Below are 19,457 nucleotides of genomic sequence, written 5' to 3'. Positions count from 1 at the left end.
AGTCTCATTAGTAAATGCTGGAAATAATATAAGCGGCAGGTTTGCAGTGCTGACTTCAGTGTCATAGATCCCCTCAGAGACGTGCTCCTGAAATCCCCTTTCTCATAGCATCTTAGGTCTTCTCGTAGGTACACAGGCTGTGCCACTAGCACCCAGGAGAGTGCCAAGGAGAAGCCTGTCATGTTACTGTATTTAAAGCATCACTGCACATCCGAGGGTTTCTTTACATGTCGAGCCGTCCGGTTTGGGTACCTTAACTACAGCCTGCCACCTAGTGCGTGCTGGCTGTAGTCAGCATCTTCTGTAGCTGGAAAGATCCGCGAAGGCGGCTTGTTTCGAGTAATTGTGCAGATCCCAGTTGGCACGGAGTAAGCTTTGGTATTGTTGGCCCAGTGCCACCCCCTTCAAGACGGGGAGTTTTGACTAGAGAAGGCAGGCTGGTTTCAGGGCTCTCGTACAGTCACAGTCCACTGTCTCACTTAAACAATCTCATGTTCTTCAGCGAGGAGGTGTGAGAGAGCTGCTGGGGTAAGCATGTGCAGCTTATGATAGATCTAGACAGAGAGGTTAAGCTTGTCCTGGCCAGAGGGGAGTCATGTCATATTTGAGGGCATGTATTACCTGAATCACACAAGTGTGTTTCTCTTTTTCCAGGCAGCTTTTTATTACTACCATGCAGCCAGCAACTGTCACCCCATGGCACAGTACCGCTACGCTAGGTACCTCTTACACCACAGACCTGAAAATGAATGGGACAGGCATCAGAAGGCAGTGACTTTCCTGGAGCAAGCAGCAGTGGCCGGGATTACAGAGGTTAGTGTCTACAGCATGGGAGTTCATAGGAGAGAGCCAGCAGAGAACCCTGTCTAAAGGATTTGGACCACAAGACATCCTAGAAAGCAGCATCTGTTGGACTGGAAGCAAAATTCTTCCTACATGTTTATACTCCCTGACAGTGTATGGGAGAGAGCCCAGCCTGCACATGGGAGGCAACTAGGTACCCACTGTGTCAATGGTGTTGGTTGTCTGTTTTGCTGTTGAGCTTTTTAATGTGGCTCTTGGATTAGACACCTAAATTAGACAATTTAGGAAAACTGACCTGCAGTTGAAAATGTAGCTCTGTGTTTCATTTCCTCTCAATTCCAAGAGTACAGGTTGTTTTGGTGGAGGAACTTCCATGAGATGCTTGAAGTAAGAGCAGATCCTTATATTGTATCTGTGACTTTTCAAGATGACTCATCCGCATGGATCTGTGTGCCCTGCCCTCCTTTCCCACTCTTTAGGAGATGCATTTAGGCATGTGCTATCTTGTGTTGCGAATGCCAGTCGTTCTGGCAGTGACTGTATCTCATGTAGCACGCTGTTCCAGGAAGTGCATCTGCTGTATCTTACGGACAGCTCACAAGTGGGAGCCGTTCTCTGGCTCTGACTTCCACAGTGCAGTTTGAAACGATATTCTGGGTCTTACGGTGTTAGTATGATGATGTTAACTGCACGTATAGTGGAGTTCTATAGATCAAATGTGATTTTGCGTGTTTACCATCTCAGACTGATTTTTCCTAGGACAGGCCCCCCTTCTCTCAACAGGCTCTGCAGCAAGCAGGGTACTTAGCACACTCGTCTTGCCACAGTAACGCCAGCATTTGAGCAACTTGCAAAATCAGTAAAAAACCTAGAGTAATTAAGGGGGAAAATCCTGGCTGATTTGTATCGTGTGGTTTTGTTGCAGGCACAGGCTTATCTTGGAGTGTTCTACATGAGGGGGCTGCAACCTAAGGAAAAGAGAGGTCTGAAGTACCTGCTGCTGGCAGCAAAGAACGGCGTAAGTAATGCCTTTGTAAGCTACGATTGTTCTCAGTTTGGGATCATTGCAGGTTACAGGTGGGAGATTTCAGGGCTTCTTGGAAATGGGAGTGAGTGTCAGGACCTTACCGCACTGTCTGAAAGGACAGAGTGGAGCCTTGGCGCATCTTGGAGAGGAAACAGGCCCTGGGGCACAGACCGTACAAAACATGAATGTAGAAACAGCCCTGTTGGGTTGGAGTAGTTCTTATAGCACCAGTGCTTATATTCATCTAGAATAATTTTACAGGTTTACATTATGGAGCATCTACACCCTCTTCAGTCAAATGCTTTCACTACTGTATCATTTTGAGAACTTTGTTGTGTCTATCTCAAATCTGTTCTTCAAAATTGGCCCATTATTTCTTGCCTTCTACAGAGAGGGTGAAAAGTCCATTTCTGTTTCTTTGCATGGACCTTTAACGTACTTAAATATTTGAATCTCCATTCAGCCTTCCCCTGTTGTTTGAGTTTATCCTCACGCATTATGTTGTCTAGATCCCCAACAATTTTCTTGCTTGCTGTTGAACTTACTCCAAGTGACCCAGGCTTTTTTTTTTTTTTTTGAAGGGCAGCGCCACAATCTTGGCACAGTACTGCTCCTGAACCCTTACCAGCACTTACCAGTAGTAGAAGTATGACATCCCATGTCTTGCAGCCAGGTTTCTGCATCCCACAGTTCTGTTTCTTTACAGCACTCTGACATCATTCACTCGTTTTCAACTTGCACTGCATTGTAATAGCTATTTTTTTCTGAAGAACTTGTTCGTTTTAACTTCAGTTCCCAAAGCGTTTGTGTAATGGAAAATAATGAATAACTATTCCCTCTTCTTCCGGCTAATACTTCTGATTCTGTCACCCTTTAGTATGTCTTCTCTGAGTCATTTCTTTTGCAGGCTGCAGAGCACTAGTTTAGTTTGTCTCTCCATGTAGTTAAGCTGTTCCATTTTGCTTGTCAGTCTTCTCTCTGTTTTTCTAATTCTCCTTTGACCATTTTAAGATGCTTGGACTAAAAATGGACTTAGGATGGAGGCATGCCAGGGATCTAACACAATGACATCCTCTGCTTTGTTCTGTATTCCCTTCCAATAATTCCTAATATTGTTTGCCCTTTTGCCTGCCACTGAGCAGTGACTTGATGCTTTCAGGGAACTATCACAGTGACTCACAACTTTCTTTCTATAAGCACTACTTTGCATTTGTCAACACTAAGTTTCCTCTGTGACTGTGTTGCCCATTCTTAGTCTTGTGAGATCTTCTCTAATTAATTCTTTACAGTAAGTTTGATCACCCCGAATGACATTATATCACTTGCAAACTTTGCCACTTCAGTTTTCACCCACTTTTAAGAATGCAGACCCTGTCTGCATTAAGAATGCAGACACTGACTGTCAGGTCACTGGAGGGACTAGACCTGACTAGCCACAGCAGCTCAGACATCATGATACAGTATTTAATTCCAAATCTGGTAAAGATCTCTCATAAGCTGCATCGTTGACTCCTTTCTTCCAGCCTGATGTCAGATGCGTATGCTGCATGATATAACAATGAATTATCTCGTTAAATAGATGATCGTCATTTACTGAATGCCTAATAAGCCCTTAACAACAGAAAATCTAGCAGGTAACTGCAGGTCCCAGGGGTACCCCCCAGTAGATCAGTGTTTTGCGTGTTTTGGTCACAGCCATCACAGTTCTCAGAACCCAATCATCTTTCCTCGCCTCTGCTTCCCAATGGATGCTGGCTGCGGATGTACCATAGCCTCATCCTTCATGGCAGGCTTCTGCATAGGCTCCTTGGGATGTAACCCCACGCATTCTGCTGGGAGCAGGGTTCCATGAGTATGTTCTTTTCCCATTACCCTGGGGTATGAATTTGTGTTTAGTTGGTTAAAAGAATACTGGATGTGGGTGAAGCAAGGACAGCACCATTTAGCTCTGACTCCAAAAAAGGGAAAACAGGCACAAAACGTCATGGGTTCAGTGTTTCTCTCTCAGGTTGTTGCTCTGTGCTAGAGCCGAGGGGGAAACTCTGACAAGTGTTCTTCCAGATAGAGCGATCCTTCAGAGAGCTGTGTTTTACTTTGGTTACCACTTTTATCCTCCCTCATTTTATGCGTGCAACCACAGAATATAAAAACCATATTAAAGTGTGTTGTTGGAGAACTGAGTCTGACCTTCAGATTTCAAAGTATAGCTCAGTCACTTATGCCATGCTAATTTGGGGATCTCTTCTTCTTGTGGTCTTGTCTTTGAGGTGTTCATCATGTAAGAGACGGCTAGTGGAATACTTCATACTTACTTAACCCTGTCTCTTGTCACATCTGAAGTGCCAATCCTTCAACATGTTTATCTCGTCTCTAAAGAAGTTTGTTGCTGTATTAAACTGAGACTTGCAACATTTTGCAAAGCACCCACTCATTGAGTTCTTCGCTTTCCTCTACCAGCTACATCCCAGACAGCAGCACTTGCAATATGTTCTTTTCTCATGGCTTTATTAAAACTTGCTACTTACTTCCTTCTTTCTCCTTTTTCCCCTCCTTTTCTTTTCTTTTTTCCCCCCTCCTTTTCTTTTCTCTTTTTCGCCTCCTTTTCTTTTCTCTTTTTCGCCTCCTTTTCTTTTCTCTTTTTCGCCTCCTTTTCTTTTCTCTTTTTCGCCTCCTTTTCTTTTCTCTTTTTCCCCTCCTTTTCTTTTCTCTTTTTCCCCTCCTTTTCTTTTCTCTTTTTCCCCTCCTTTTCTTTTCTCTTTTTCCCCTCCTTTTCTTTTCTCTTTTTCCCCTCCTTTTCTTTTCTCTTTTTCCCCTCCTTTTCTTTTCTCTTTTTCCCCTCCTTTTCTTTTTTTTGCAAAGCAAAAAGCACTTATTTGCTTGACTTCATTTCTGCTGCTTGAGAGTTCTTCTGGAATACAATTAGGTGGGGCTGAGCAAAATAGTGCACTGTTGTGTTGAAGGCTTGATGGCCTGATACTGCCAAGGGGAATCTTCCAACCCTTGGCAGCAAGTACCTCTGTAGCATTTGTAATGTTTTTACAAGACTTCTGTGTGAACTGTAGTAGGGCAGTCCACAGGGCGTGCTCAGTGTTTGGGTGTGATCAGGATGTGGGTGCAGTCAAGGCTGCCCAAGTCCTCTTAGCTCTGACCCCTGAGACAATTGGGATACTCTGCAGAGACAGCAGTTCCTTCGTTGCCGTGACGCAGACCTGGATGTTGAAGGGAAATCAGTGAATTTAGTTGGAAAGGGATACAAAGAAGCGGAGTCAGAGATAGCTGGTAAGAAATTCTGCTTCACTATGTGCTCAGAGAAGGGACTAAATTACTGAAGATATGGTCTGAGGGACCAAAGATAGAGGAGTAAACTTTAAAGAAGGTGACTGAAGATAGAGCAGTAAACTTTAAAGAAAGTGTTAAAGACTCTCTGTTCTCCTTTCGTGTGCTGTCGTCACTCCTCCATCATGTGGGGCTCATTGCTGTGCTTTCTCCTGTGGCTAGGATGCCCAAAGCAGGTATCACGTGGGCGTTTGCTTTGAGAAGGGCCTTGGAGTGCAGCAGAACCTGGCAGAAGCGATGAAACACTACCGACAGTCAGCTGCTGCGGGGAACAGGAACGCCCGGGAGAGACTGCGAGTGTTAGAAGAGGAGGTGGAAGGTACTATGGGCAGCGGGGGAAGAGGGTGTGCGGGACTGCAATCTTGTAGTGACCCCATAAAAGCGGGGCCTGTATTGCCAGAGGAAGGGTAGCACAGGGCCATGGCAAAAGGAGTCCTTTTTACTGAAGGGAAGGGAGTGCTTTTCCTTTTCAGTTCTTTCCACTTCTTACCAGCTATTTCCAGTTGAGCTGAAGTGGAGAAGCCATTCCCATAGTATGATGCGTCATTAATATCTTGTTTTAATGTACTTTCAGATGTGCGAACAAAGCATTCGTTCCCTCCCGGAATAAGAGCCTCTTCCTCTAGCCCCTGTTTCTGGGCTATTGAGCGTGTGCCTGCAGGCCTCCATGCCACCCAGCCAAGACAACCTGCCCTCACCCTGCCCCACTCTTGGAGCGCAGACGGACTCCACATGATGATGCTCGGCGGTGCAGGATGGAGCCGTGCCCTCGGAAACAAGGCAACGCCACTGGAACTGCAGTGCCTGGAGCCCCACCACTGCTGTTATTAGAGCAGTCGGTAAGTGAAACAAGCAGGCAGAAAGGAAGGCAGCCCTTAGTCTGCATGGAGCTGGAAGCAGGCTAGCAGTGAGTGGAAAGAGAAAGCTTTCTGTTAATGGAACAGGAGCCATTTTTAACTACGGGGGTTTTGAGAATAAACCTTGTGATATCTCTTATGCCACCATGTTGTCTGGCCCTCTACCTTCCAATACAAGGACCTTTCTTATGCTCCTACATTTCCATATAGAGCTATGTATAGACTTCCACCATGTCACGGTGATAACGATTTGGAGCTATAATTCCAGTAGCCATGCACATCTTGCATATGGTCCCCCAGTGAGGTTTGCAAACCACCATATGGTGATGCTGGCAGCTAATTCTGTGATGGGCCTGGCCTGCACCCTCTGAGGCAATTTGATCTCACTTCAAGGCTAGCTGTTCCCACAGTGGTTCTGCTACCAGCACAATCTGGACTTCTCTACATTGCCATTGCGGCAGTTTAATCCACTTTCAAACCTGTGCAAGCAAGAGAGTGAATTCTCATTACTAGTGCACAGGTTTATGTGGGATATGGCTTATGGATCCACCTGAACTAGTGAAAGTAATGGCTGTCCTCAGCACTGTTGTCAGTGCCCTTCGGTCCTCAGTTATTATTCCTTCAGCTCTGGCAGTGAGCTGCTCCCATGGGTACACCCCTTTGAGTCACAATGAGCAAGGTTTGCTTCAAAATTTGTATTGTACGTGTTTGCTAAGCACGCCAGCTCATTTTCATTGAAGTGGATAAGGGATGCTCCCAGCGGGCAGTAACCACTGTCAGGCAGACAGCGGCAAGCAGCTGGTATGATAATTTCTTCCACTGGGGCAGCTGAATCCGGAAAAAGACATTTGTCCACACCAGTTTAAACTGGTTCAAGGGCATCTGTACAAACTGTCCAGCTTCCTGTAGCCATGGCACTCTGGTGCTTTGTATAGATTAGGCTCTGAAAAACAAAGGCAATGGCCCCATGCTGAACTTGCCGTGGTCTCCATTCAGCAAGGGAGGGGCACAGCCAGAGCTCAACACATCTGATTGTTCTTGTAGTCTGCTCTCTCTTTCTCCTCAGACCAAACTTTCTTAGACCATTTCCTTTATCAAGCAGGATACAATTAGCAGGAAATTCCTCGGGTGGATTTCCTATTCTGGGATAATCCACACCATGCTTACGCATTGGTCAGGACAGGACGGGGGTAAGGCTTGGAGGCGGGGGGGTGGGGGGCGGGGGGCGTTGAAAGCAGTTTGCAGAATCAGGAAATTGAACTGAGAGAGGAATTTGTCTCCTTTTTAATCTTCTTATTATAATATATTTTTGTCTAAAGTTTGTCCTTTGACAGGCACATCAAAGTAACTTTCCAGAGGAAGATGTGAGGTTGTGCTGTGTGTTTTGTCCTCTGTGTGCAGAGGAATCCCGTAGGGCTGCATCCCCTCACAGTCACAGATATGCCTCCCTTGTGGTTTGCACAGCTGCATCTCGGTTATAATTTGGCTCACTCATTGTTTTGGTGCAAGAGCTTGTTTTGTTTGTGAAACAAAACAGCAAGACATTTCTATTAGCAGCGCAGCAGTGTCAGCAGGCTGGGGCAAACCCATCAGTGTAGTTTATTGCCAGAGATGGGGTCCTCTGTAAAGCACTTTGGAGACTCCAAATACAACAGTGGATATTTTGGATATTAAAGAGTCTACCTGGGGAAATCTTTCTCTGTTGCTTTTGCCACTGGGTCCCAAGAGCAACAGAAAGGGATAACTTTGTTGTTTACTCTGCTTTAAATTATCTGTATGTCTGTGGCTTATGTGTGTACACACTAAAAGCAGGGCACTGTCACCTCTAGATGCTTGGAAAAGGAATGCAGGTAAGACACCCTTGAGATGCTCTAGGATTACATCTACTGGGTCGTGCTGCCTGTTCTTTTTCAACTTAACAGTAAAGATGAAAGCCAAAAATATCACCCAAAGACACCTGATGCAACAACCCCACCATGAGCAAATTAACTTTGGAGAAACCTGTGTTGTGAAGTGCAGTATCTGTGCAGAAGTCACTGGGGTATTTTTAACATGAAGATGGTGAAGGAAAGCAAGCAGTGTGTATGAAGCACTGCTGGCCTTGCACTGTGACGGAGAGGAGGCTGGCAGTCTCTTCTCAGCCTCGCTTTTGTAGCCACTCAACAAGCGATGACGTTGTGCATTGCTAGCAGCGGATGCGATGCCTCACCCTCGTTCCCATAGCATGACTCTCCTCTCACCTATACAGCCACTTTGCCAGCATGCCCCAAACTTGTTGTGGTGTTTTGCGTCATATTTTGAAGGCACAGTGTGGTACAGAAGAGAGTCCTATGTGTGCAAGATACAGAGGCCTCTATCTGCTGTCCACACACTGCTGCATAAGCTTACAACTGCACTCCAGGTGCTTATGCCACTGTTGTCTTTCTATTCTCTGCAAGTGCAAATCCCTGTGGTTAACAACGCCTGTGTGCTGCTTCCTTTGTTACTAATATCTGTATCTCAGTTTTCCTACCCATGCTATTAGCCTAAAACTGCCTTACAGCTCACATACATACAGATCAAAGTGAAACCCCGTAATATGGTTGAAGTTTGTGACTGAATATTTCAAAACAGTGTTTTCATGCTTCCCTTTTCCCAGGTTACCTTTGGCAGACTCCAGCCATCTGTTGTCTGCTTCTGAGCAAGGACCACGCTCCAAAATCCAATGGCCTCAAAAGAGAGCATGGAGAACAAAATTGTGGGCACCTAGTGCAGCCATAGGAGAGATGCCAGTGCTGATTTTGGGGCTTTTTACAAAATGTTAAGTTCACAGTGGTAGAACCACAAAAGCTGAAAGGATCAGTGGGAGACAACAGGCAGACCTCCCCTTTCTGAGTTGGCATTTCAGGCTTTCTGCAGATATGTCATTATATCAGCTATACTGCACCTTGTTCCAGGGGTGGTAGTGTTAGAAAAAAACAATTTTATTTAAATAAGAACTGAGATCCTGGAGCCCAACTCTGCATCACATTGCAAAGTCCATGACTGCAATATTTTATCGTCTGCGGTTCACAATCTATGATCATGTGGATGTAGCTGACTGTGTTGTGCTTGTGGTTAATTTAACAATCCCCCCCTCAATCGGCTCGCTCTGGGAGGAAAGGGCCCTCCTGCTGCTGCACGACTTGAGTGTGATGGTAAGGTGAAAGTTGAGGGTGGAAGAGGAGGAAAGCTAGGTAGACAAGAACAGGCAGGTAGAAGGGAACTAAACAAGGTGAAATCAGTCATGGGAGAAATTTGATGGGGTGAGGCAAAGGAAGAAATACGCCTGTTGTGATCAGTCTAGATGTGGATGATACAATGATCCTGTTAAAGCACACATGTGCACCCCAAATGCAGAAAGCAGCTCTGTCTGACTCTTATCTCCTTATCACAGCCACCAAGCTGCCTACAGAACAGGAGCACTGTCTTCCAGTCCAAGGCTCTTCCCACGTGCCGACAGCTGCCGCAGAAGCCCCGAGCCTGTTTCATTGTGGACTTGGACCTTCTGGGACAAAATCATTTCAAAGAGGGTGCTCATTTCTGAAAGGAAAGTGCTGGCCAGTCTTGTCCCAGCGGCATTCGAGTCAGCCCCAGCACCTTTGCCAAAGGTCTCAAAGGTCCTTGGTGTCTCCTGCCTTGCAGCTTCCTCATCCTGAGGTGAATGCAGAGAGTCAGGAGAGAAGACGTTGTCCTTGTAACTACTGGTAAGCGGCAAGGAGAGCCGAGCCACCCATGCTGGGTCAGCAGCCGTCAGCCTCTTGAGGGCCAGCTCTGGAGGGAGTGAAAACAAAAACTGTTGGTGAGATGTGGAGTAGAGGAGACCACAGGAGAGAAGAGCCGGGGGGGGGTGTGGGGGGTGGGGGGAAGTAAAGAAAAAAATATTGAGAAATGAGGAGACTTCCTGAAATAAACTGTGAGATGACTGGTCGTAAACAGATCTAGAGATAAGTTACCAGCAGCATCATTCAAACCAGCAGCTTAGAAAAACCCAAACAAACTAGAACTGGTTTAAAACTCCTGGGGTTTTTTGTTTTGTTTTTTTAAATATAATAATCATTAGGATCACTTTGCCTTCTCATTTGCTACAGTCTCAAGTGGCACTTCACTAAATTGTTAGCAAAGCCATAGAAAGTGAGGATTTAGGACTGGCTAGAGGGGAGAAGACAATGGAAAGCTTTCAAGGGGGAAGTACTGGACAGAAAGAAGGACTTCCTTTAAGGGTCGGTGTAGGCTGGGAATTTGCTGCAAAGCAGGCATATTGAGACCAAAAAGAAATGGGTTATTGTGAAAACAGTAATAACAGAAGTAGAATGAAATTCTGGATTATAAAATGCACAGCTGGATGGTTGAAGACTAGTAACAAAAAATTGAGCTATAAAGTAGTTGTTCATCAATTAGAAACAGATGAGGAGCAGTGGGAGCCTGGTGTGGGTGTTGGCTGCAGGCTCGTTAGTGTACCAGTAATGTGATTCTGCCCCGAAATGGGCAAATGAAGTCGTACAATGTGTTGGTCAAGGTAGTCCCTGTTGGCATGAAGAGATATCCGTGGTATTGTTACTAGGTCTGCCGAGACCTGATTAGGAGTATTACATACAAATCTGATTCTCTATCCATAGGAAGAAGGATCCAAAATGACAGAAGTGCAGAGAAAACTATTGAGATGAAAACAGGAGTGAGTCCAGGCTTACATGATGGAGACCCCAAGAGGGGGCTTGCTTAGCCTAAGGAAGTGAATGCTCACTAGGGATCTGACTGCAACCTGTCATTATTTTGATGAGATATGCACCGACAAAGGAAATCTTTATGCTTAAAATAGTGTTGGCAAAAGAAGAAGTGATTATAACTGTCCATGAATAAATATATACTGGAAATTAAAGGAAGGATCCCATAGCAGGGTGAGCCTGGAATAGCTTCCTCATCAGACGGCAGGAAAGGAAACAGGGGTTCTTGTTTTTTTAAGGTAGAGCTTTGCAGTTGGTAAACAAGACTGCGTGATGCAGTGCACAGACGCTGCCTTCGAGCCCCGCATTGCATCATTTCCGAAGTGTAACCTAGAACCACTGGGAGATTTGCAGCAACCACCAGGATTGTGAAACACTTCGAGTCAGAGAGCAGCAAAACAAATAACTGGTGTTTGGTGACAAAACACAACAGTCCTAATCAGACGGCAAGAGCTGGTGTCATTATAATAATTATGTGTCTCTGACTTACAAAGTGACCTCTGAAAGGAGGGTCCCCATTCTAATGCACTTATCATGCTGCTTCCAGTAGATAATCAATACCCTGCCACAGCTTAGGACACATGGTCCTCAGTCAGTGGCTAGTCAATCACTGAGACAAGTCTCCTTCCTCAGCCAACTAAGTAATTAGTCCTTTTTCTCTGAAAAACAACTGTGCCCTGGGGTGAGGGCTGGGATTCAAACCTGGTAAGGAAAGAAGGACAGATACATCACTTAGATTTTGTTTCAGCTGAAGCCCCAAAATTCTTTTGTGTTGCTTGACTTCCAGAATTTCTTTCTGCAGTCTCAATATTTTCTTTCTATCTCAGTGACTGTTCCTTAAGAGATCTCCCAAGCATGCTGAAGTCCCATGTTTCTACTCTAAAACATCCATAGTTCTCCTCAGTCTGCAGGAAGTCAGTGCATTCCCTGAATATTTTGATGCTTCAGCTCTGGAGCAGAGCACAACAGTAGTCCGCTCACTGCAGGGAGAGCCAAGACTCAGTGGGCTGATGGTCCTGGGACTATGAAACCTTATAATTAGGTGTTTAATTTGACCAATAACTCTTTACTGCCTTATTTTAATGGTGTTTCGGGAGCAGGGGTTGTTTTTATAATCAATAAAGTTGTATCTCTCATCTGCTGCTGCGAGCACTCTGTTTCGCTGGTGGGGGAATAGGTGTTAATAACCAGTGCTGAGAGTTCAGCTCGCAGCTCGATGCTTACAGCATAAACAACCAGATAGCTGGCTGGGACAGATTACTCGTGCAGTTCCCCCCTGCTGCGAATAGCACAAAGGCCCAGACAACCTCAGCCAGCTGTTCTGCTACTCCTGAGCGCAAGCAATGCTTCCTTCCTCCCTCTCTCAGGATGCAAGTCCACTTCTCTGTTTGTGTTTGGGAGAAGAGGAAGGAGTCCAGCAGCTCCATCGTCTGCACTCCATTGCCTTTTTGGGAAGGTGTGGGTTCATGGTTAAGGTTGTTTTTCACCACTGAAACAGGGCAGCCTCTTTTGTCATGTCCAGCACTACGGCATGGGCAGGAAGCCACGCTGGCATAGCCTCAGCATGCACCACCAGTGATCACTGTGAAATTCAAGTAATTTGGCAAACAGGTTTTTTTTTTCTGTCAAATCCAAGAAGCATGGGAGATGGCACTTCATGGATATGCCTTGCCATAGCACAGATTTTCTAGGATGCTACCTGGCTGGGCAGGACTGGATCTGGACAGGTCTGAGCAGGTCCGCCAGTCCCTTTACTGGGACTGGTGCATGTCAGTACACCCACAGGATGGAGCTGGGCAGCCTGTTTGCTCCCTGCTCTTGGCTGCAGGACCTTTAATCTGAGGAAGCTTGCAGCTCTTGTTTCACCCAACCTTTCCTTCATTTGCTCCTTACTAGAATAAAAGGGCAGGAAGGCAAACAGACAGAAGCAGTGTGGTTCTCCCTTTAAGCAAGAGCACAGAAAATGCCCAACCCTGGAATTAAAACAACCACAGCAGCAAACCTCAACAAGTTCCTCTTGCTGTGGAGGAGCGCAGACGCTCCACAATCAAGTTTCTGCTACGGGATGTGAGTCAGCCCAACTCTTGCAAATTGAAATGCCAGTAGAAAAGATTTTTAGAACGAATCAATAAAAGGAACATGTAGAAAATGTCAGGCCCAGATGGTATTCACCCTGGAGTGCTAGAGGAACTCAGATATGAAATTGCTTGGTTTATTAACTGCTGTTCGTTAACTACTGCTTCAAATGAATACAGTATCAGAGAAGGGGAAGGTAGAAATTGTGACCTGAGTTTTTAAGCGTGTGAAGGTGAATCTAGTGCAGGCAGATTCATAGAAATCTTTATACATGAAATTCAGCAGATAGATAGTTGAGTACCTGCTATTCTGACAAGAACTGATGTGACATTTGCAAGGCGGGGAATTGCGTTTTGCAAATTTGTTGGCGTCTTTGGAAGAGGTGGATGAAGAGTGCTGGTTGACAGAAGACACCTGAGCTTGCAGAAGAGCACCAGCCAGGCTCGCAGGGGACCTGAGCTATCTCTGAATTAACAGCCAGGTTGTGTTAGGGACTAGTATGTGTTAAAAGCTGGGAAGTGAGGGTAGGAATAAATAATCTTCCCCACAAAGGGAGGTCATTAGTGCAATCCCAGAGTATCCCTTCAACATAGTGATAAATGATGTGGAGAAGTGGATGGCATTGGTGTTGACTCCACTAAAACACCCAACGATGTAAAAGCAGAGGGTTGCTAAAGGACCTAATAATACTGAGTGCCATGAGCAAAAAGTGGCTGATGGATTTCTGTGTCACCAACTGTTGGATAATTGTCACGGGGAACGACACGTCATGTATTGATGACTCTCCCACCACGCAGAGGGGGGATTTGGGAATCACCGCGAGCAGTTTGGTACCAGAGCTCAGCATGGAGCTTGGGCAGGGTAGGAATGAAGAACAAATCAGAAGACCTCCTTATACCACCAGTGTAGATGTATCTTAAACGCTGCGCACAATTCTGGTCACCACAGCTCAATAAAGATAGGCTAAAATTAGTAACAGGTTGGCCACAGGACATGAGACTGGACTAGTTCAGCCTGGTAGAAAATAGGAGCCTGATGGAGCTCAAAGGGTATATAACATCTTGAGAGGCTCAACAAGGACAACTCTTCACCTTTCTCATTCTTAATGGACTAGGAAACCATGAAATGAAGGGGCTCAGGTCAGCATGGGAAGCAGTTCACATGGTGCATAGTTAAACTGGACTTCACCCCTACGCAACAGCAGCAGTCAACCTCACAGATCAGCTCAACAACAGCAGGTATATCCATGGGAGGAAAGATCTACCAAGAGTGATTAAACACATGAAAAAAATCCATCGTGAAACTCAGCAAGTCCCTTTTTGCTGTAAACTGCCTGGTACCAAAAGCATAGGATGGTCCTTACACGCTGTTCCAAGCATCTACCACTGTCAGAGCCACCCTAGGAGATGAGATGTCCCCTGGCTTGCTGCAGGCCAGCCAGTTTTATCTTCTGAATGGGGTTAGTGTGTTATTTGAGGAGGTCCTGCTGCTGGACCCCCCCACCAGCCCCAGCGTGCTCCCAGTAGCGAGGCCACCTCACCTGCCTGCGGCTCCAGGAGGGTCTCCAGTTCCTCTCCCACCAGTTGCTGCACGGAGAGCTCGAACCCGCTTTCCGAATCACGGTCCTCCGCCTCGCTCTCACCATGCCCGCTGTCCTTCGTGCTCAGGCAGTCAGCATCCAGCCCCGCAGCCCTGTGAGGGGGCCAAAACACAAGTCACACTTCAACACTCAGCACAACCCTGCCCAGCTGATTACTTTGAAGGTGGTTGTCTTTATCCCCCATAAAACGACCCAGAGGTGGGGTGTGGGCATCCTCTCAGTGCATCGTTCACAGTACCAAAGGCCTAATCATTTCAATCCCCACCAGTTAATGAGTTTTGGGTTTGTTTTGGCATTTTAAAAACAAACAAAGAAACCAACACATGAACAAAAGCACTGGGATCAGGAGTTCCACAGACCCTCTGAAAACTGGGCCCAGGCTGGGTGCTGGGCTACACATGGGGCTGCTCCACATTTCTTGCCCAAGAGGGTTTTTATCCTTCTGCAGGGAGATCCTGAGCAAACAGAGAGCTGCCATGAATTTGGAGGAGCTGCCCATGTGCAGGACCAGGCGAGAAGCATCGCAGCCCAGCCCTGCCCCAGCAGCCCCAGGGCAGCTCTCCCTCCCTCTCCAACCTCAGCAGATGGAGATGGTGATGAGAAAGGTGGAGAAAACTGTGTCTGCCCATGGCCTGAGCAGGTGGGGACAGGGGGGACATGGCAAGGCAGTGATGAAGCCCTGGCATCCTCAGGAGCATTCACCCAGAGATGTCAACAGCATAATTTAATGGGAACGCCATAGTTTGTCTCTGGGAACATCTTCAGCACACAGCTGGGATATCTCAGTCCTTCCCATCCCTGCTAACAGTGTCTCCCTCACTAGCCTCCTGGCCTGGGGACAGATGCCCTGAACTCACGTCAACAGGCAACAGCATCTCTAAGAAAGTACCCAGAGCCATGAGAAAACTCATCCTTGTGCTGCTGCCTCCAAAGCTGGGATCCTCTGTGCTCGCGAGCGCACCTTTCCATCGCACTTGAACACACCGGAGTTCCCCTAGCAAGGACGGGCAGATGGTTCATGCCCCTGGAGGAGCTCAGGTGGGTATGGAAGGAGCTACCAAAGGTGCCCCAGGAAGGAGGCAAAGAGCAGCCCTAGGAGGCAGCTGGATACCAATGGAGAGACAGGACCAGAGGAGCACAGCCAGCCCCCAAAGGGAGGGCCTACCTCCCCCAATTCAGGTCAGCAAAACCGGGGATGAGGTTTTGCCTTGTCTGCTGCCCTGGTGTCTCCTGCCCTTGGAGGCCCTTGGGGCCAGCGGGGCTGAAGCAGAAGCAGCAGAGACTCAGGGGAACGGGGCGTGGGGAAGGGCTGAGAGCCAGCCTTACCTGCTGCCGTTCTTGGCCGTGTACTTGTTTCCCCTGTGGTTTGTTTTGGGCTGGAACTGGCCCTGGTGCAGCAGGGAGAGCAGCTGGGAGATTTGCTGAAAGGCAGGAAAAGCCTGTTGAGCCCCGGCGATCGCCACTCAAGCTGCTTCCTGCCAGGACGTCCCCTCCGAACCCCCCGGCCTTTTTATAGCGTTTCCTCCTCCTGCAGATGGTTCAGCATCTCCACGCGGGGGGAAAAACAAGCGGCCAGGCAGCCTACCTGGCCCCAGCGCTTCCCCTGCGCCGTCTCTGCCTGTCCTTCCCTGCCTGCACGCTCCCCTGGGGAAGTGAGCACGGGGTCATCCCCATCCCTGGCAACAGCCATCCTCCACCCCAGCTCCCAGCGCATCCTGGTGGGCATGAGGTGACCCTGCCCGTGGGGGGGTGGCTGTTCATCCCACCCAGCCCCTACTCCTGGGGCACCTCTGCCCAGGGCTGGGAGAGAAGACCAACTAAAGACCATCAGGTTGCACATTCCCACCACCCCAGGGTGTGCAAGACCTCGACGAGGAAGGATTTGGGGGGGGGGTGGGGGGGGGGGGTGGTGTCCACACCTCTGGCAACACACAGGGCAGCTCCTACCTGTACCGGGGGCGACTCCATCGCGAACTCCCCAGTGGGGCTCTGCTCCGCCAGTGCCACCAGTGACAGCCGGACCAGGCTCCTGAGGATGTGCTGGTGGGGCTGGGACTGCTCAGGTCCCCCAGCACCCGCGGGCTGGTTGGGTGGCAGCGGGGCCTCTCCCACAGGCCCCTGCGGTGGCTTCACCAAGCTCTTGCAGTGCAGTGGTGCATCCGGGGGGCTCGCAGCCTCTTTCGCTGAATTTTTCGGTCTGTGGGGCTGGCAGGGCCGGCGCGGCAGGATAGGCAGGTTGAAGGTCCCGTGCTGCTCATCTGAGTCTTTTTGGGTCCTCTGATTTCTCAGGGTCCTGTAGAGAGTGGGGGTGAGGTGGAGGGGAGGCGGTGGGGAGCCCCCCGGCGCAGGGGCTGCTGTGCCAGGTAGATCCTCCTGGCAGGGATGGGGGGGCTCAGCCTCCCGGGGCCGGCCCCGGAGCAGTGGGACAAGGTGGATGTCTGTCTTCTGGATCTGCCTGTGCGGCTTCTTGAGCTGCTGCTGCCTGCGGGCATCCTCTGCCTCCCTGCAGTTGTAGGCCATGCCGTCCTTCTTCTCCCTCTTACGCAAAGACATGGTTAAAGCCAAAAGGAGGAGGCATCCGCCCAGAAGAGCGGCCAGGCAGATAACGGCCACCACGGAGGGGCTCGGCCACCCAGGTTCCCAGGCTGAGATTTTGGAGAATGCCCCATGATGCCGGAAAAGTAAGCGGACCCGGGCCAGGGTGTGCAGGGGGATGTCCCCCCCATCACTCACCTGGACCACCAGCTCATGCTCGCTGCCTGCGAGGCTGCTGGCATTGCTGGTGTTGAGGAAGACCTGCCCCAGGAGAGGGTCCAGGATGAAGAGCCCGGCATCATCCCCACCCACCAGATCATATCGGAGAGCCCCATTGATGCCAGAGTCCACATCTGTGGCTGCAACGGTGAAGAGGAGGGGAGCACCGGCACATGACACAAGTGTTGCATTGGTCACCGCTGCAGTTCCTTGAGTGCTCCCATTCCCAGGGGCCACCCAGAAGCACCCCATGTCCGCATTGACCAGGACAGAGAGCGTGGCCACGCCTCCCACCAGTGCCGGTGTGGTGATGACGGGCGCGTTGTCATTCCGGTCGAGCACAGCCAGCCTGATGGAGACGTTGGACGCCAGCTTGGGGTGACCACCATCCTCCGCAGTCACCAGGAACTCCAGGCTCCTCACCTGCTCATAATCAAAAGCTTGGAGGGCAAAAACATCCCCGGTGGTGGGGTCGATCGAGACCAGACCTGAAGCGGAGGAGTCCGGGATGCTGTAGGTGATTTTCCCGTTGAAACCCAGGTCGGGATCAGTGGCATGGACAGTGAGCAAGAAGGCAGGTGCTTCACTGTTCTCGGCAACGGCAACCTCGTAGGTGGCCTTCTCGAAGGAGGGGGCGTTGTCGTTGACATCGCTGATGCAGATAGTGAGGTGCTTCAGCACAGCCAAGGAGAAGTCTCCATGGTCCCGCACCACCAGCGTCAGGTTGTACTCGGCACGCAGCTCCCTGTCCAGCGTGGCGTTGGTCATCAGCATGTAGCTGTGGCTGTTCGTCCTCTTCAGCCTGAAGTGCTCATACCCTTGACTGAGGGAGCAATGAACTTGCCCGTTGCTTCCTGAATCGGGGTCGCTGGCTGTCACCAGAGCCACGAAGCTGTCTTTGGGGAGGGCTTCAGAGAGCACGGGTGCCCGCGCAGCCCAGGTGATGTGGACATCAGGAGCATTGTCATTGACGTCCAGGACTTTGACCAGAATCTTGCAGTGTGCTGGGATGGGGTTGGCACCCAGGTCCCGGGCTTGCACGTCCAGCTCGTAGGTGTGTGTTGCCTCGTAGTCCAGCGGGTGCTTCAGGATGACGTTGCCCGTGCGGGCATCGATGCCAAAAGCGCTCAGCACCTCTGGGGGCGCGTGCTTGCTCAGACTGTACTCGATCTCCCCATTGGGGCCCTGGTCGGGGTCTGTGGCCACAACCGTCACAAGGAGGGTCCCAGGCAGAGCATCCTCCCAAACCTCAACTGTCAAAGAGCTCTCTGCAAAGACGGGGCTGTTATCATTGGAGTCAAGGACGATGACTTTAATTAAAGCTGTACCTGATTTTGGTGGCTCCCCGTGATCAGTGGCCGTCAGCACAAGGTCAAAGGAGGAGTGCAGCTCCCGGTCCACTTCTTTAACCACGACAAGCTCCGCGTGCCTTGTCCCATCGGAGCTGGAGACGACCTCCAGAGCAAAGTGCTCACTGGGGGAGAGGGTGTAGGAGCAGCGGGCGTTGGGGCCAGCGTCGGCGTCCAGGGCTCGGTCCAGAGGGATCCGTGTCCGCAGGGATGCGCTCTCTGACATCTCCAGCTCCAGCTCGGGCGTGGGGAACCGCGGCACGTTGTCATTGACGTCCAGCACTTGAACCTCCACATGAATAAGAGCCAGGTTTCGGGCAGCCAGCACATCGAACGAGACCCAGCAGGGATCGCTGTGCCGGCACAGCTGCTCCCTGTCCACCCGCCCGGCTGTGCTGAGCACCCCGTCACCGCTCCCCACGTGCAGCGCGAACCTCCCAGGGGTCTCCATTAGCTGGAAGGTATCCGCTGTTTCGCCCCCCTCAAAGTGCTCAGCCAGCATCCCTATCACCGTTCCTGGTGGCACTTCTTCGAACACCTGGTACTGCACCGTGAACGTGGCCACCTCCTGGGCATCGGTGGAGAGGAAGAGGTACCACCACAAGGCTGGGAAATGGAGAGCGGAGCGGCTCAGCAGCAGCATGCTGCTGGTGAAGCCCACTGCCCCGCTGCCCCGGCACGCTGCCGCGGGCTTGCCTGCCTGCCGCCGCATACCCAAATGTTCCTTAAGGCAATCGCAAGTCCTCAGCATCCTCTCCCATCTCCAAGTCCCATAGGTGCCAGCCATCGGTTGGAAAGGAGGAGAAATCGCGAGCAAGTCCAGTGGTTGCCCCCTGCCCCGCCATCACCGGGGGACAGCCGGGAGAGCCAGCTGCTCCCTGGGCTGAAACGCTCAGCCCAGAGCAGAGGGGA

General features: G+C 49.7%; 2 protein-coding genes across 2 annotated transcripts in view; one reads left to right on the top strand and one right to left on the bottom strand.

The window, feature by feature from the left end:
- The window catches only part of DELE1 (DAP3 binding cell death enhancer 1), a 20,118-nt gene extending 10,640 nt beyond the window's left edge, over window positions 1-9,478 (top strand). Inside the window, exons 8-12 of the mRNA XM_059825302.1 lie at window positions 655-813; window positions 1,730-1,822; window positions 5,330-5,486; window positions 5,742-6,006; window positions 9,440-9,478. Of these exons, the coding sequence (XP_059681285.1) occupies window positions 655-813; window positions 1,730-1,822; window positions 5,330-5,486; window positions 5,742-5,998 (666 nt within the window). The 3' untranslated portion in view covers window positions 5,999-6,006; window positions 9,440-9,478. The remainder of the gene's footprint in view (window positions 1-654; window positions 814-1,729; window positions 1,823-5,329; window positions 5,487-5,741; window positions 6,007-9,439) is intronic.
- On the bottom strand, window positions 8,967-19,457 carry PCDH12 (protocadherin 12). The gene is made up of 4 exons (XM_059825301.1): window positions 16,390-19,457; window positions 15,769-15,863; window positions 14,383-14,534; window positions 8,967-9,816 (listed from the first exon to the last, which is right to left on the bottom strand). The coding sequence occupies exons 1-4, from the start codon at window positions 19,330-19,332 to the stop codon at window positions 9,452-9,454; spliced, it is 3,555 nt and encodes a 1,184-aa protein (XP_059681284.1). The 5' UTR covers window positions 19,333-19,457; the 3' UTR covers window positions 8,967-9,451.

Source organism: Gavia stellata, chromosome 16, assembly GCF_030936135.1.
Source record: "Gavia stellata isolate bGavSte3 chromosome 16, bGavSte3.hap2, whole genome shotgun sequence".
Lineage (NCBI taxonomy): Eukaryota > Metazoa > Chordata > Aves > Gaviiformes > Gaviidae > Gavia > Gavia stellata.
Note: the sequence above shows the minus strand (reverse complement) of the source record. Positions and strands in the feature narration are given on the sequence as shown.